The sequence below is a fragment of the Eurypyga helias genome, unplaced genomic scaffold (genome assembly GCF_000690775.1).
Source record: "Eurypyga helias isolate BGI_N326 unplaced genomic scaffold, ASM69077v1 scaffold7005, whole genome shotgun sequence".
NCBI classification, from domain to species: Eukaryota; Metazoa; Chordata; class Aves; order Eurypygiformes; family Eurypygidae; genus Eurypyga; species Eurypyga helias.
Genome location: NW_010250767.1, coordinates 39290 through 54785, shown reverse-complemented (window position 1 = coordinate 54785; position 15496 = coordinate 39290). Strand labels below are relative to the sequence as shown.

At 33.9% G+C, this 15496-nt stretch overlaps 1 protein-coding gene across 1 annotated transcript in view; it reads left to right on the top strand.

Annotated features, from left to right (window-relative positions):
• The window catches only part of LOC104509747 (dystrophin-like), a gene marked incomplete at its 5' end in the record, with an annotated part of 131193 nt that overhangs the window by 79107 nt on the left and 36590 nt on the right, over positions 1–15496 (top strand). The window contains 4 exon segments of the mRNA XM_010151784.1: positions 89–244; positions 5331–5501; positions 11876–12055; positions 14004–14132. Coding sequence (XP_010150086.1) covers positions 89–244; positions 5331–5501; positions 11876–12055; positions 14004–14132 — 636 coding nt within the window.

The window sequence follows — 15496 nt, the reverse complement described above, 5'->3', positions numbered from 1 at the left end:
GACTTCTAGTGCACGTCTATAATATCTTCAGCAGTCTTTTCTGGTTAACTTATTTTAATGGTCGTGTTTCATATTTCTATTTGATCAGAAATTATATAAAAGCCTGAGTGAGGTGAAATCTGAAGTGGAAACAGTGATAAAAACTGGGAGGCAGATTGTTCAAAAGCAGCAGACAGAGAACCCAAAAGAGTTGGATGAAAGGCTTACAGCTTTGAAGTTGCAGTATAATGAATTGGGTGCAAAGGTAAGCTCTATGTTTTTAATATGACATTGGTTTAACTTCCAAATTGAAGAATAATCTTGGTATGGTAAGTAAATGTGGGGTTTTTATTGGTTCCATTCAAGGCCCTCAGATTTTCTGAACAGTGCACAGAAAGAATGGAGGCAGAGGGAATCATCAGGACGGCTATTCAGTTGTTCTATGATAAAACAGAACCTTATAGAAAAATATTAAATTGCTTTTTTACAGTTTAAAATTATACTTTCCTACTGTTTTAACTTCCCTTGGTTTTGCTCGTTCATTGGTATTTAAGGGTCAGAGGAGGATGTTGTTTCAATGCCTCAAACAGTAAATTCTTTCAAAACACTTCAGGTCAGGAAAATCATAGAATCATAGAATGGTTTGGGTTGGAAGGGACCTTAAAGATCATCTAGTTCCAACCCCCCTGCCATGGGCAGGGACACCTTCCAGTAGACCAGGTTGCTCAAAGCCACATCCAGCCTGGCCTTGAAGACATCCAGGGATGGGGCCTCCACAACATCTCTAGGCAACCTGTTCCAGTTTTATTCCATATTTACATTTAGTTGTTACTTTTTCATGTTTTACCTAAAGTGCTACTTCATAGGAGAGACAATTCTTTTCACTTCATTCTCCCTCTGTACAGATCTTCACATATTTGATTTCTATTTGTTGCTGTTCAAAAATCTGTGACAAAAAATTCTTGCTACTGCAACTTTCTTCAAGAGGCATTTGTGTATCACGCTGCTTTGCTTCATCTGCACTCTTGAGTTCAACTACAAATGTGTTCAGTTATTGTCATAATCGTTCCCTGGCTTAAATTTTACGTACAACTCTGACTTCCCTTTTCACGATATCTTAATCTATAAACCACATAGAACATTGTTTAGTTACGAGTATTTGGACTAACTTGCTCATCATTTTACATCTCAGATTCCAGCAAACACATGTTTAGAATTAAGTCATTTGTTATCCTCAATTCCATATGGATTATCAAACTCATTCATGTTGGGCAAAAATTAACCAGCATCCTTTGAGCTCTGTAATGAGGCATGTATTGTCTTGGAATAGAACTATTTAGAAAACTTGGTTAAAAAAACCCAAAAATGATATTTATATAGTTGTCAGTGTGACCACATAATATATGTTACCATATGCTTAGGAGGACTTTATGAATACTTTCCTTATATTTTCTTATCTAATTTCAGCTTCACCTACAGAAAAAAAAATAAAGTTCTCAAAAAGGGATAGTCTTTTACCTAATGATGCCAATGATTTAATTTATATATAATTAACCTTGTAGGGTAATTCTTACTAATTTCCCAAACACTGTCATTCCTTATATAAAATTCCTATACCTCACGAATTTATTTATCAGTTCATATACAGTTAGATGCTGTTACACTTCCCAACAAGAGAATGTTCTAATTTAATATTTTTTCCTAGAAGTCAAATAAATAGGCAATAGGAGAGACAACTAACCAATATGAACAGGAGTGTGATTAAAAAAAAAAAAAAAAGTGTGTTGATCCCTAAAGGTTTTTTATTCTGTGTCTGCATTATCTATGGAGTGTGTTGCCTGTTCCTGAAGTACAATCATCTACAAGGATCTTTTAGTTCTGAAGAGGAGTTGTGACATTATCCTAAAGAAGACCTCATCAAAATGATTCTGTTAACATCTATCCTTTGTTTTCTTCCTCCTGCCCTCATTACAACTATCCACAGAACTTCTAAAAACTGTAAGATCAGAGTAAATTTGGTGCTGTAACTGGCTGAATGAAGATTGTGAATGACAGATATAATCATCTGTTTATTTCCAAAATTTATACACTTCAAATAAACAGAATAGGACAGAATGCAAATTCTTTATTTTGTCAGATTATAAATTATTAAACCCATAAATTATTACTATCTGGCAAAATGAGCCCATGGTAATACTGAGAATCAGTATGTGGTTTAAACACAAAATTATAATCAAACCCGACTGACTTCAGTATGATAAAAACAATAGGAGATATGTTATTTTTCACAGAGCTAATACTCATTTGGAAGCCTGAATTAAAACAGTTCTCTCTTGCAAGAAAATAGATACTGAGAAACATCAATCTTTTGAGTGTCAAGAAAACTGAAGAGTCTGCTTCATTAAGGTGTGGATAGATATCAATGGAGATTAGATTATATATTTGGTTTCTCCATTATTTTAAAAAGGATTGTAGCATTTAGTCCTACATTATGTTTAACGTAACAGCAGACAGGTGCTATTGTTATTGGAAACCTCCCTTAACTAATAAAGGGATAAAAATGTGCCATTAGGAAGCCATTAGTGATCTGAACTGAGCCATATTGCAAATTAATGTGTCTCAAAAATCTACAGTGCTGTGTTTAGCTTTCTTGTCGAAGATGTAATTTCTCACATTTACTTTTATGTAGCGTGGTATTTAAGCATTTTAGAGAGAGTCACAAAGGATATAGAACTAGAAGAATCAGTTAGCTATTATCAGCCCTTATTGATTGCATTGATTTAAGGTTTGTTTTTTTAAGAGAAAAATTATAACAATATTGTATAAATTATTATGTAAATTATAATAATATAAAATGTATACATATATACAGGTCAAAAGCATATTACAGCCTAGGTATTTTGTTAGTTGTGAGTGGCTGTGAGGTAGGATCTCTAGCCTCCTTGTGTCAAATCTCTCTGTGGTAATTCATCAGAACAGGGAGTTGGACTCTAAAAGAAAGTACCAGCAATAATGTTCTTGTTGCTCTCCTAAGGGCACTTCATGCAGTAGTGGCTTTTACAAGACCAGGTCTTTCCTCAAAATAGCACTGCTGCACAGCAAATTTTGGCTGTAAGACTGAAAAGCTGTAAAATATATTTCTTTTGATTCAAAGATCAAATTTTCTTGTTTGACTCTTATTTATTACATCCAAGTATTCTTGCGAATAAACTACTACTCATAGCTAAAACATCTTTAAAATACAGAGAAAATGCAATGAGATAGTGTTTGCTGTGTGTGTACAAAACAGAAGGCCTTTAGAGGGCACTGTTTCTTAGTTTTCGTTAGAATTACATCTTTATATTTGAAGCACAATCAGAAAATAATTAATCCATAACCTTTGGATATATACAATGTATGTGGAAATATTGTAATATTATTGATATTATATACAGAATGTAGAGATGTACATAGCAAAGCAAATATTCTTTCTACGTTTGGGCATGTATCAGTAACTTCACGTTATTGTGTACAAGTGTTTAGGACTCTTACACAAGCAGTCACACTTAGGGTAGCGCACTGTGCATTGTATTGCTGTTAAGTACCTGCAAATACTTATTTACAGTACCTATTAATACTCATCAGAAAAAGAGGTGGAAAACATGCGTGCATTCCTGGCTCCATGTGTGAATGAAGCTCTAAAAAGCTGAGTTTTATGGTTCTTCCCAGGGATTTACCTCTTGGCGTGCCTGTAAATTCTGAGGTCTCATTTAATAAATTGGGCACACAGAAAAGCACATAAAGCTAATTCAGTAACAAAGAAATGTTCTGAGACTTTAGCAGTAAGCCTCTACGGAGTATTAATATATGATCAGGGATATTTTATCACTTATTCCCAGGGCAAACCTGATCTGTTTACCCAGGGATACCAAAAGCTATGTACCCTAACCTTGTAACATCTTATTACATTTTAAAACCTCAAACTCTCTTTGACAGTAGAGCTAGGAATCAATTTGATTATTGTGTTGCTACTTGTATTTAAACAGTGTCGAAGCCCAAAATAGTTTTAGTAGATATTGATACCATTTTTGGATACCTGACACTACTGTAGACACTTTTTTCAGTTTAAGAAAAACATAGATAAAAAGCAGTGGTTACAATCTGAAATGCAAGGTAATGAGTAATTTCTTTCAACTATTAGCAAACTACTGAACACTTTTAATCCTCCCTCTTTATTCAGCCTTTTTTCAAACTTTACCACAACATAATTTATTAATTTTCATTTTGTAACTACCAGTTGCCTGGTGTCTGAGATCTCTTCATTTACTCTTCTGCTTTCTTCAGAAGATGTGTGTTTCACCTTTCTTTGCTTGATTTATTTAGAACACAGATGCCTAATCTTTAGTCAGTGCCAGACAGTATAATTTGAGGATGCTTTGGTTTTCACCCTTTGTATGAAAGAAAAAAAAAAACCATATTAAAACCAAAATAGAAGGATTCCTATTGCAGGATGGCTATGAGTCTGACTACTTGCTGGGAACAATGTGTATCATGTAAGAGTGGCGGACACATTTTTAATGAGGTATGGGAGGGGGGCAAGAGTGCTTAGTAAAGAATTCATCAAAGAATGTAATGTAAACATGTGAGTAGTTCTGCAGTGACCCAAATAAATGTTATTAAACTGTGGAAAGGATTTACTAATGATACACACCTCTGATGATTTTTAATTTAATTTTCAGTTTGCTCTGGAAAAAAAAAAAGATTACAAATTTCTGTGCAAAATCCCTACATATAAAGAGTTTTAAACAGAAAAAAAAAATTTTGCTGAGAAATGGAAAACTTACTTAGCTGTGCTGCCTTAGTGTGACATCATTCAGTGACTTTCATGTTTCAAGATTTTGGGGATTCTTTGGCAGAGATTTTTTTTTTTTCTTCGATGTAGTGTAGCTACTTGGAAAAACCCCATTGAGGATTCAATATCACTATATGGCCATCTATATGAAAATAGACTCTTTGAAGGGTTTTGGCATCTATTTTCTGTCTTGAGGAAAGCCTGTTAATTCAGTTGTTTCAAATGAGTTTGTTATGCATGACTTCAAAACTGAGGAGGAGGCTTGCACAGGTCTGCTGCTAGCTCAACACAGTTTGTCTTTAGGCACATATTTTTCTTGTAGGTATTTGCATTCTAGCAGAAAAATTGCAGATACTGAGAAAACTACGGCAAGACATAACCATATTAGAGGTGCAAGTTGGCTTGTGAAATTGTAACTTAAGCTTCTGCAGAAAAGTGACAGAGAAAATGGTATATAAAAATCATTAAACCTGTTTACTGTTGACTGAAGAGTTAAAAATCACACGTTTTCTTTCTGCAGGTGACAGAAAAAAAGCAAGAGTTAGAGAAATGCTTGAAATTATCCCGGAAGCTACGAAAAGAAATTAATGCTATGACAGAATGGCTTGCAGCGACAGATGCAGAATTGACAAAGAGATCAGCTGTGCAGGGGATGCCTAGCAATTTGGATGCTGAAATTGCCTGGGGCAAGGTAAAATGTTACACACACTGTACCCTTATATATCTCAGTTTATGCATATTAAGCAGAGCTAGATTTCTTTCTTGATAAAGAGAATAAAAATTCTGGGGTTTTAATTAGTGGGATTTTGTAACTGTTATGGCATTATCTCACCCTAATATTAATGCTCAGAAAAATTTTAACTGTCTTGTCTCTGCATACAGCAGTAGCACAATTCACCTTCATATTGCAGTGATCTTCACTGAGTTGAATTTAAAGTCAGCATTTCATTTTTCAGAGAGTACTATAAATTACCCATCCAGTATCCATGTAAATAGAAATCTCTTTCTCAGTCATCCCATTCTACTCAGAATTAGGACTGTAATAAACAGTGTAACTCCAGTGGAGGAAAGATTAAGGATGTCAGAACACTATATATTCTACATGTTCAGATAGCAGCCAGGAGGTGGGATATTTGTTTTCCAACCGTTTTTGCTTTGTAGCTCATTTGTTTTCATTCTGGGGGCTTCTTACCTCTGTAAGACTTCACCTTGAACTCTTGTTTTTGGTTAAAATGTAAAACCCAAAACGAAACCTTCCTCAAAATTACTACGTTTGCCACAGCTTAGATAAACATCTTACAGTATCATTGAGGAATGTGAGTTCTACATCAAACTGAATACCTCTGTGTGATGTTAAGACTTACAGCGGTATCATTCAACACTAGCTAATCTATTTTATATTCTGCAAATGTAACAAAAATCCAATCAACAAACCAAGCAATCATTGTACACATATACCAAAATCTGGGTTTTAGAGAAGCCTATGCTTGTCATTTCCTAAAGCTTCAAAATTTCAAATAATTATGTGGAGATAGCAACATTTTGGATAAGTGTACCCATATACTAACAAAACAAAACCAACCAAAACAAACAAAAAAACAAAACCTTAAACAGTATTGTTTATTTTTTAAAAATTTACCACTTCTGTTTTGTTTAACAGGATGAATTCTCTAAACATTTTCCCAGTTTCACCATGCATTATAGAAGTAATCATGAATAATACACAAGCAACCTTACTATTTTCTTTAAATACCGTGCGGATTAAAGGCACTGAGTAAAATTTGGTTTGTGGTTTTGGTTTTTGGTTGTGGGTTTGGTTTTTTTTTTCTTTAACTGCCCCTTTCAAGCTTCTGAGCTTGATAAAATGTCTTTAGCCTTGAAATGCACTGAAGATCTATGAACAAATAGCAAGAAAAACAAGTCTACAACATCTTTGTGATCAGTCTCTAAGAATGACAATATTTTAAAAGTAGTATCCAAAAATACATACACATCAACTTTTGCTGTTATTATGTTACAATTACTGCTTTGACTATTGCTGCTTTGACTTTCAGATCAGAACCTCGATCACGAAAAATAACACTGCTGATTGATGTTCTCTCATTTTCACTTTGTACTTTTCTTTAAGTCTGTGCATTTCCTGTTGTTACTTTTGATTGATATTGGGATCTTAACACCCCTAATAAAGGACAACTGTCAGATTTTTAAGAGAAGGATTATATAATCATATGGTTCTAATGCCTCCAAACTAACCTGCCAGTTACTCAGTCCATTTAACCAGTGATGAAAATAAGAATCATCTTTGGTGGTGCTAAACTACACAGTACAGTTTTACCGAAATAGAAATGTATGCTGTATATTCCTGTATGTGTGTTCCGGAAAGTTAATCCAGATTTATATAGCTTCACAGCAGTTTAAATAGAAAGATTTTTTCTTAATATCATTTAATTGTTAGATATGAACCTTAATGACACAGAAGTTGCATAATTAAAACCTAAAGCCTGATGATCAGTGCAGTTACACAGTGGGAAGTCCTCGTTATGTCTTACACTTGCTACAACAAGTACAACATATTTTTATCTTATGACAATCAAAAAAGGTAAGAAGAGCCAATTAAAATAAGAAATATTAACATGAAAAGTATGCCACGTGGGAACCACTCCACCTACTAATCTTAAAGAACGTCATTGAGTATTGTGAATTCTCACAAGGACATAAAGTGTTGCAGGAAAAACTGGTAAGAAGCGTATGTTCGCCTCAAATCCTGCCCAAAGCCTCCACTGCAGTCTAACCTCATATAGTACCTCAAGTCTTCTTCAGTCAGTGCATCACTAAAATAAGAATATAAACCCAACTTTGGATAAGAGTAGCTGTCTCTCGTTGAGTGAGTGGTTTTCAGAATTCCTTTATTAAAATTATCTTTAGAAAATGTAAACCAATATTCATATGAATATAAGCAGTTAATTTTGAGCAATCCAATAGATAGTATATTTGGCAGATTCTAGCCTTCTAAATGTATTTGCAGAATTATGTGAAGTGAGTATATTTTTTCCTAAAGAACCAGTTGCCACCAAGAGGCAGGAGTTGCAGTATATTATCCTGGACATTTTAAAATTTTTGTAAGGTCTGCGTAAATAAGTATGATACTGGTACTCCTATGTGGTTTTCAATAAGGCATCATAAAAATTGTACATCAATAATTCAGTGCCCAGAACCAGGGCCTCACAGTATCTGATTAATGTCACAGCTTTGAGCTTTGGACTTCCTGGGTAAGTAGGCTGCAGAAGACAGTAACTGATCTAATGAAATGCACTGGGAGATGAATTAAGGCTAGCAGATTCCCATTGTGAGGGAAGTCTGCAGAAAAACTATGATGGAAAATGGAGGAGGGAGAGAGAAGAACTCAGCAAAATTGGATGTGTGCTGTTGTCAATATAACTAAACAGAGAGCTCATAATCTTTTTTCTTTACCGTACAGGGAAGGAATTACACTTATTACTGCACTTATTCTTAATTCATTTTAAGTACCCAAGATTTCTTAAAAGTGAAAAGAACTTAGATGGCTTCAAAGATAATTAGAGGGGTTAGAATAAAAAAATCATACAAGCAAACATTGTCTACAAGGAATAAACACCCAGAAATAACAAGGAATTCCCATCTTGAGTAGGAAATTCCACTAATGAAACACAGGATTTATCTGGACAGGAAGTGTGTTATTTTTTCATGTCTAGAATTTTTCTAAGGATGGAACAGAAACTTGGCTGAGTTGTGTGAAATGAGGTGGGCAATATACTGAAGGCTGTAAATCCTGCCTTTTTACTCAGTAGAGACAAGCAAAATCTTTCCATTTGAATTAAGTTCTGTTATAACAGATAAGAAAAATTGCATGTGGGTGGAAAGATACTCATTAAACATTGTATATTAGTAATCTGTTTATAATTAGAAGTCTGATTTAGTGAACATATTTATCATTGAAGACATTGACCACTGCAGGGTTTATTTGTCTTTTAATCAGAAACTGGTCTGAGAAGAATTAGATTGCTGGGAAACCATGGTCTCAAAAAGGAAATGACAGATGATATTACCAGGCAAACCTCTGTATCAGTACCTGCTAACAGCAATATGAGTCTGCCATTGCTTTTATGTTGTATTTTAGCACAGTGTAGGATACCAGTGAGTATAAAGTTGATTTGAAGTACTTAGAATTACATTAGCTAACACATTTAGCAACGTATTTCCTACCAGTAAAATCGGTAAAAGAAAATTATCTGAAAATTACATCAAATGATTCATAGTCAGTGGCCAGAATACAATAAAAATAAAATATGTGCTGTGAATAAACAAATAAGTATGTATAATCAGCCACTGAGAAGGCCATAATGTCAGCTTCTGATTAATTCTGTAATCCTACCCATGAGAGCTGAGACACCTAACTAATTTCTTTAAGAGAAGTTCAAATTGCAAATATTACTTCTGAGTAATCCACAGTACACAGGTAGTGTGAAGGCAAACAGAACATTTCCTTAACCATTCATTGGTGTTGAATTTTTTAAATCTACATATGAATGCTGAAAAATATAATGAAGAAATGTTCAAAAAATAAACCAAACGTTATCAAAGTTGTGAAAGAACTGAGAAAAAATTCTCATACAGAGGCAGTACTAGTTGATAACGCTGTGCGGAATCTGACTGTCTTTACAGACCCTGCTAGGTTTTCAACGGCATTTCTTGCATCCAGGACTTTATATGTAAGACTTTTTAATAACTGAGATTTGAAAAACTGTGGAAGATGGCATTTTCATTTTGACCTTGTGTTGGATGCCTCAGTGTTTTTTTTTTTTTTAAGAAGGTGGTGGGAAGTGTGATCGTTTACTTATCTCATTGGTTATTTATGTCTCTTGCTTGCTAATACCTAAGAATGTTAATATTCATATTGCCCAGAGGTGCACCTAGTCTTTGGTTTACTTTATTTCTTTACTTTGAAAGGAACAATTCAAGATCAGGCAAAGCGTCATTACACTTTCTGTTACACATTGAGAATTATACATCTGGCTTTTGGGGAGCAGTTTTATTTAATAGACATTTAATTATCCAATCCATGTGTTTACATTTCTGGTTGTGCTTAATATTTATATTTATAGCCCGAGACTGGTCTGAGTTTTCATACATGTAAAATACAAAGAAAATGTCAACACATAGTAAATGTGCTTCAGAAAATCTTTTCCAAATGCAGGTTTATTGTTCAGAAAAGGTAATAAAACAGAGCAAAATTTTCCATCTGAGTTGGAGGTGAATTATATTATATGTCTTTTTCTTTTTTATGATTATTTTGATTTATGATTTTGTACCTACTGTGAAACAGATAAAATTGTGCTAGAAGAGGGCATGTTTGGGGGTTTTTTAAGCTGACAAGAACCTGTTAAAATTTGAAACTCTCCATTTCAAATTCTAGAATTTTGTAGTTTATAGTTAACTATTTGCATTAATCATGTCTTGGTTCTATTACAAATCCTCTGTGTTTGAGAAAATTGGTAGAATATAGAAAATTTCTCATACTTACATGAAGTGCAAGTGTAAAATCTTTGCTGTGAAATAACTTTACAAAATCAGTTTATTAATTTTGTTAAGCATAGGGAACTAACTGTTGCTTTAAGCATAACATATGTCAAGTAAATTGAAGATTGTATTGTACCAAAAATCCAGATTTCTATACTGTATTAGAAACAGAAAATTTTACTTTATCTAACAACACATTACCAACAAAATCATACTGATATGTGACGCTGAGGGTTGTGATAGCATAGAGATGATAAATGTGTAGCTCCACTGTAGTAATAGTGTTGATCTGAGATGGAAGAATCATGATTGTGGTTTGATTAGAAGTGGTTCTTCTATTAGTGTATTCAAGTTATCTACGAGAAATACATGTCTCTGGAGACTAGTGATTCTTACTTTTTCCCAACTGTTTGTGTTCAGTTTGTATTACTTCATTTCTAGTTGAAGCTTTATTTTAAAAGCAGACATCATATATGTCTGGATCATTGACATCAGGTGACTAAGAGCTCAGGTACATCTTTCCCATAAAACCATAAAACTGATTATATGTGATATTAGATTTCAGAAATTTGTGCCAGTCCTTGAGTATTCAGCGAGGTTGTTATAATCTGCATTGTGTCATCTCAGTATTTAGTATTAAATTCTTGCCTTTTTACATGTTCTCTAAATATGTAGATGTTTACTACTTTTGTTAGACTTCTTGCATGTTGCAACAACTATTAAGACATGAAAATGATTAAATTATGTGACCTGACATATCATTTATATTTATTTATATAAGGTAAGAATAGTGGGTAGAGATGGCGAAAATCTGATCAGGTAGCCCTGCACATGTATTTTATTCATTCAAGCCTAAAGATGCCATGGATAATAGCTTATTTTAGTATTTTAGTTGCAAAGTGAAATCCCAAGTGACCAGAATTAAAAGGTGCACTTCCACAGTTAAGAAACAAGAAAGCGAACAAGGAAGAAGAGCATGGTTTCTGCTGAAAAAGTTTGCAATGAAAAATATTAAAGGAATATTAAAATATTTGATGAGATTATTGTCAGCAGAGTTCTGTAAGTCTTAAGATGTCATCACGATGCTTTATTATTGGTCCATTTATTATGTAAGCTTTATGTGCTACATGATAACTATGACATTTTATTATATGTAAAGTAACTTTAAACTTCTCAGTATAAATATTGTAAAATGTGGATTCTTGTTTAATAATTAAGTAATAACGTTATATTTTGAACACTGGAATGAAATACAGTTCATACTTTCAAAAATGAAACTATTACCAAAACCAGTTGTGAGAATATGAAGAACATTTATAGTTTTATCAAAGATAAAGAGGAACAATTTACTTTTTACTTACTGTTCTTAACAGAATGCTTTCCCTTCCTATAGGAAGCAAGTGTGTTCCAGTATGAACTAACTGACTGTGTTAATTTTTTTATGTTCTTAGTGTGGAGAACTTTTCATTTCCTGATTATTTATTTATTTTTATTATTCTGCTCATGTAGGCAACACGGAAAGAGATTGAGAAACACCAGGTCCATCTTAAGAGCATCAGTGATTTAGGAGAGAATTTGAAGACAGTGCTGAAAGGAAAGGAAAGTCTAGTGGAGGATAAACTCAGCCTATTGAACAGTAATTGGATAGCAGTAACTTCACGCGCGGAGGAATGGTTGAATCTCTTAATGGTAAGGAAAAGGTATTTGTTCACATAGAGAAAATGTTGGTGCTCAACCTTACAGGAGCGCTTTTTCTAGTGCCCTTGACTACACTTGTTGAATACATAGATAAGCGGACAATCTGACTGCTGTTTAGTATATTATGTATATTTTAAGAATCTACCTGCTTACAGAGTGATGGTTTTTTGGAGTCTTGATTAGTAGTGCTTCCCATTCCTGTCTGCCTCAGTGATTCCTATAGTGTTTTGGGGTTTTTTTTGGTCAATGAATGAAATGCAGTTTCTCCCCTACTTGAATATGAATCAAGTGAAAGAAATAGTCAAATAAGTCTTTGAATTAATACCAACAACCATCTGCATTTAGCTACATCAGTATTTTTATTTGGAATAGTACACTAGGGAATTAAGTCCCTACTTACATTTTGGTTTGGTCCACAGCATAGTTTTGGTGTGGGTGAAGTAGATTCATTTCAGAAAACTAAATCAGGAGCTCTGCTCTTGGTGCACATCTAATGTGTCCAAGGACTATGATTTGGTCTTTCAGAACTGCATGATTCTCCTTTGCATAGTTATCTAGTGCATGTTTTGGTGAGGATAATTACTTAAGGGGACCAGATTAAGCCCAGTCAAAACTAAAATCCCTAATGCACATTTAATACACATTCAGGAGCCTCAGCCCCAGCTGCTTTGAAGTGCTGATAGTCACATAACTATATTTTCCTTTAAAGTTAATTCTAAAAATTAATTAATGGTCTTAATCATTGGTCTGACAGAATGCTTTGGGAAATGTTGTATGCTGTTTCTGTTGTTGAGAGCATGGGAATGCAGTTTAAACCCAGAGAAACTGAAGTGATTCCTAAGGTTGTGTTAGTCTTTATCATGACTTTTCAGACCTTGATCTCTTAGAGCTCCACTAGAGACTGTGTGGCTACATTACGACTGCTTCTGTGATGGGTATACAGCATCACTACAGGGCTTCATTGGCTGTATGCAGTATACAAGTGAAAGCATCTGATTGTGTCTATTCTATCTAGAAAACTTTAGCATTTCAGTAAGTATGATGTAGGTGCTCAGTGTGGAAATGATTATAAGAAATGTACAATGGGGTTTATAGACTGGTATAGCTACATATTCCTCTACTTTCTCCTTTTCTTTCTTTGGATTCTTTTGTTAGTATTTACTACAACCTACGATAAAAAGGTGTAAGAGGAGGTGTTTTTTTACTGATTTTAGAACAAGGTAAAATAAGGGTACATAAATGTGAGGGCCAAAAGAACTAGTAAAATCTTAGATCTCAGGTGTGTGGTACACATATGTATTGTATAGATGTACATAGGCCTCATTTCAGTGAGCTCACCAAAAGACAACGTGTTTTTAAATTAAGGAGAGAAATAAAGTTTTATCAGAACATAAACTGGAATAGTTTTTTAGAAAGCAGCATCTCAAAGCAGAGAAGTTAGATGAAATATAAATAAGAATTTTATATACAAAGCCCTTACTCTTGACTGTGACTTCACAAGTGCATCCTTGTTACCATCTGAGTTTCGATCAACTTAAGTGGTTTTCCGAAATGAGTTCCCTACCTGTTTTTTGGGAAACTCTTCTTTCCACCTGCAGTAGGCCTGGCTGTCATCTTCCCATTCCTCTCAGCAGTCTGGCTGAGCTGCTGACACCTGCATCTTGCTGTGACTTTATCACCCTCCTGCCTGCCACTTTGGAAGCTTCTCTGTCTCTCAGAATGTCTTTTAAAAGAAATTTGTAAAGAAACATATAAAGTGAGAGAAAACAAATAACAGATTCTATCTTTCACAAAACAAGCAGTTAATAAACTGCTCCTGTAAAATAAACAAGCTTAATTTCATAATGTATGCATGTCTGCCACAGTTGGCAAACTTATGGCTGTTATTTCAGTTCTGATTACTTTTTTTGTATGCAGTATTTACCTTTTCCACATACAGGAATATCAAAAGCACATGGACGCTTTTGATCAGAATGTAGCTAATGTTACAACTTGGATGTATCGTGCTGAAATACTGTTGGATGAATCTGATAAACAAAAACCCCAGCAAAAAGAGGAAATTCTTAAGGTAAAAAAATGTGATTTTCTGGAAAGCATTAATTTTATTTTAAAAAGGACTGTGTCAAAATGAGCATATTTTGAAAGCTATCACAAATTGATTAATATTCTATTTTCTATGATAAAGCTACCCTCTGGCGGCTTGTAGATTACTAAATAAATTTGCACTGCATTACAAAAGTTAAACCCCTGCAGAAATAAATCAGATGTGTTATTATAAGTCTTGTGGAATTCCTGGTGAGTAGAACAGCAGTTTATTAAACCTGTGTTTGATGGAAAATATTCCTTAAACACATCTGGTTGAACAAAATCTTTTTTCCTGCGTTCTTAATTTTAAATTGCTTTTCTGTTTTTCTGTGATACTTTTCTAATATCTATGGTATCTGAATTTGATACCTCTGTCATATGATTTAATTCTATAAACACTGTTTGTGTTGATGCCAGACCAACACCACAGACAAGAATATTACATGGTAAAAGAGCTGTGTAATGATCGGTTAGTGTATTGATTAGAAGCTTTTATTCGGCCTATTGCATCATTTGACTAACTGGTGAAAAGTTAACTTGCAAGATAGATGTGAATTTTTAAGTATATCTCATTTAAAATACCTTCTTTGTTAAGATTAAACAGCTTCAAATTATTATCTATATGGATTTTTTTTTTCTTCTGAAATTGGTGTAAAATTTTACTTTGTATTGGACTCCATGCTCAGAACATACTGTCTGAGGAATAGTTTGTAAATCAAAGTGAAAATTATATTGCTGACACTAACATAATGATACCATTTACTAGAGCAAAACTTTACAAATTCCAGTTGATGCCTCATTAATCTCAGAAGGATTACAGGACAGGCTTTTGTAGCTGAATGAACAATTCTGCCACTATCAAGTACATTCTACTATTATCCTTGCAACCAATACAGGTATATATATTTGTATTGCACGAAGGCATTTCATACAGACAGTGAAATGTAATTCTTAATGCCCAGCTGTGTTTAGGTAACTGAATGCCTGGCTGTATTTTTTGGCCTCTGGCCATACTGGGATCTACTGTTAAAATTACTGTCACAGAGGACAAAGCTATTTGCCCTCACCCTTTTGTAATTTATGATAGATTTATAGAAAAAATTCCCACTGATTTTCATATGGTCATTTTTCCCTGCCTCAAGTACCAGCATGAACAGTAACAAAAGCAACATCTACACATTCAGCTCCATAATACATTAATTAGCTCTTCTTAGCTTTAGGAACATGAAGTAATTTAGCATACCCTGAAATATGCTGAAGATTGTATTACTGCAGATAAGAACCTGCCTAGAAATAATGTTCACCATTAATTTCCTCTAGGAGATATTAAAACAGACATGTAGATAC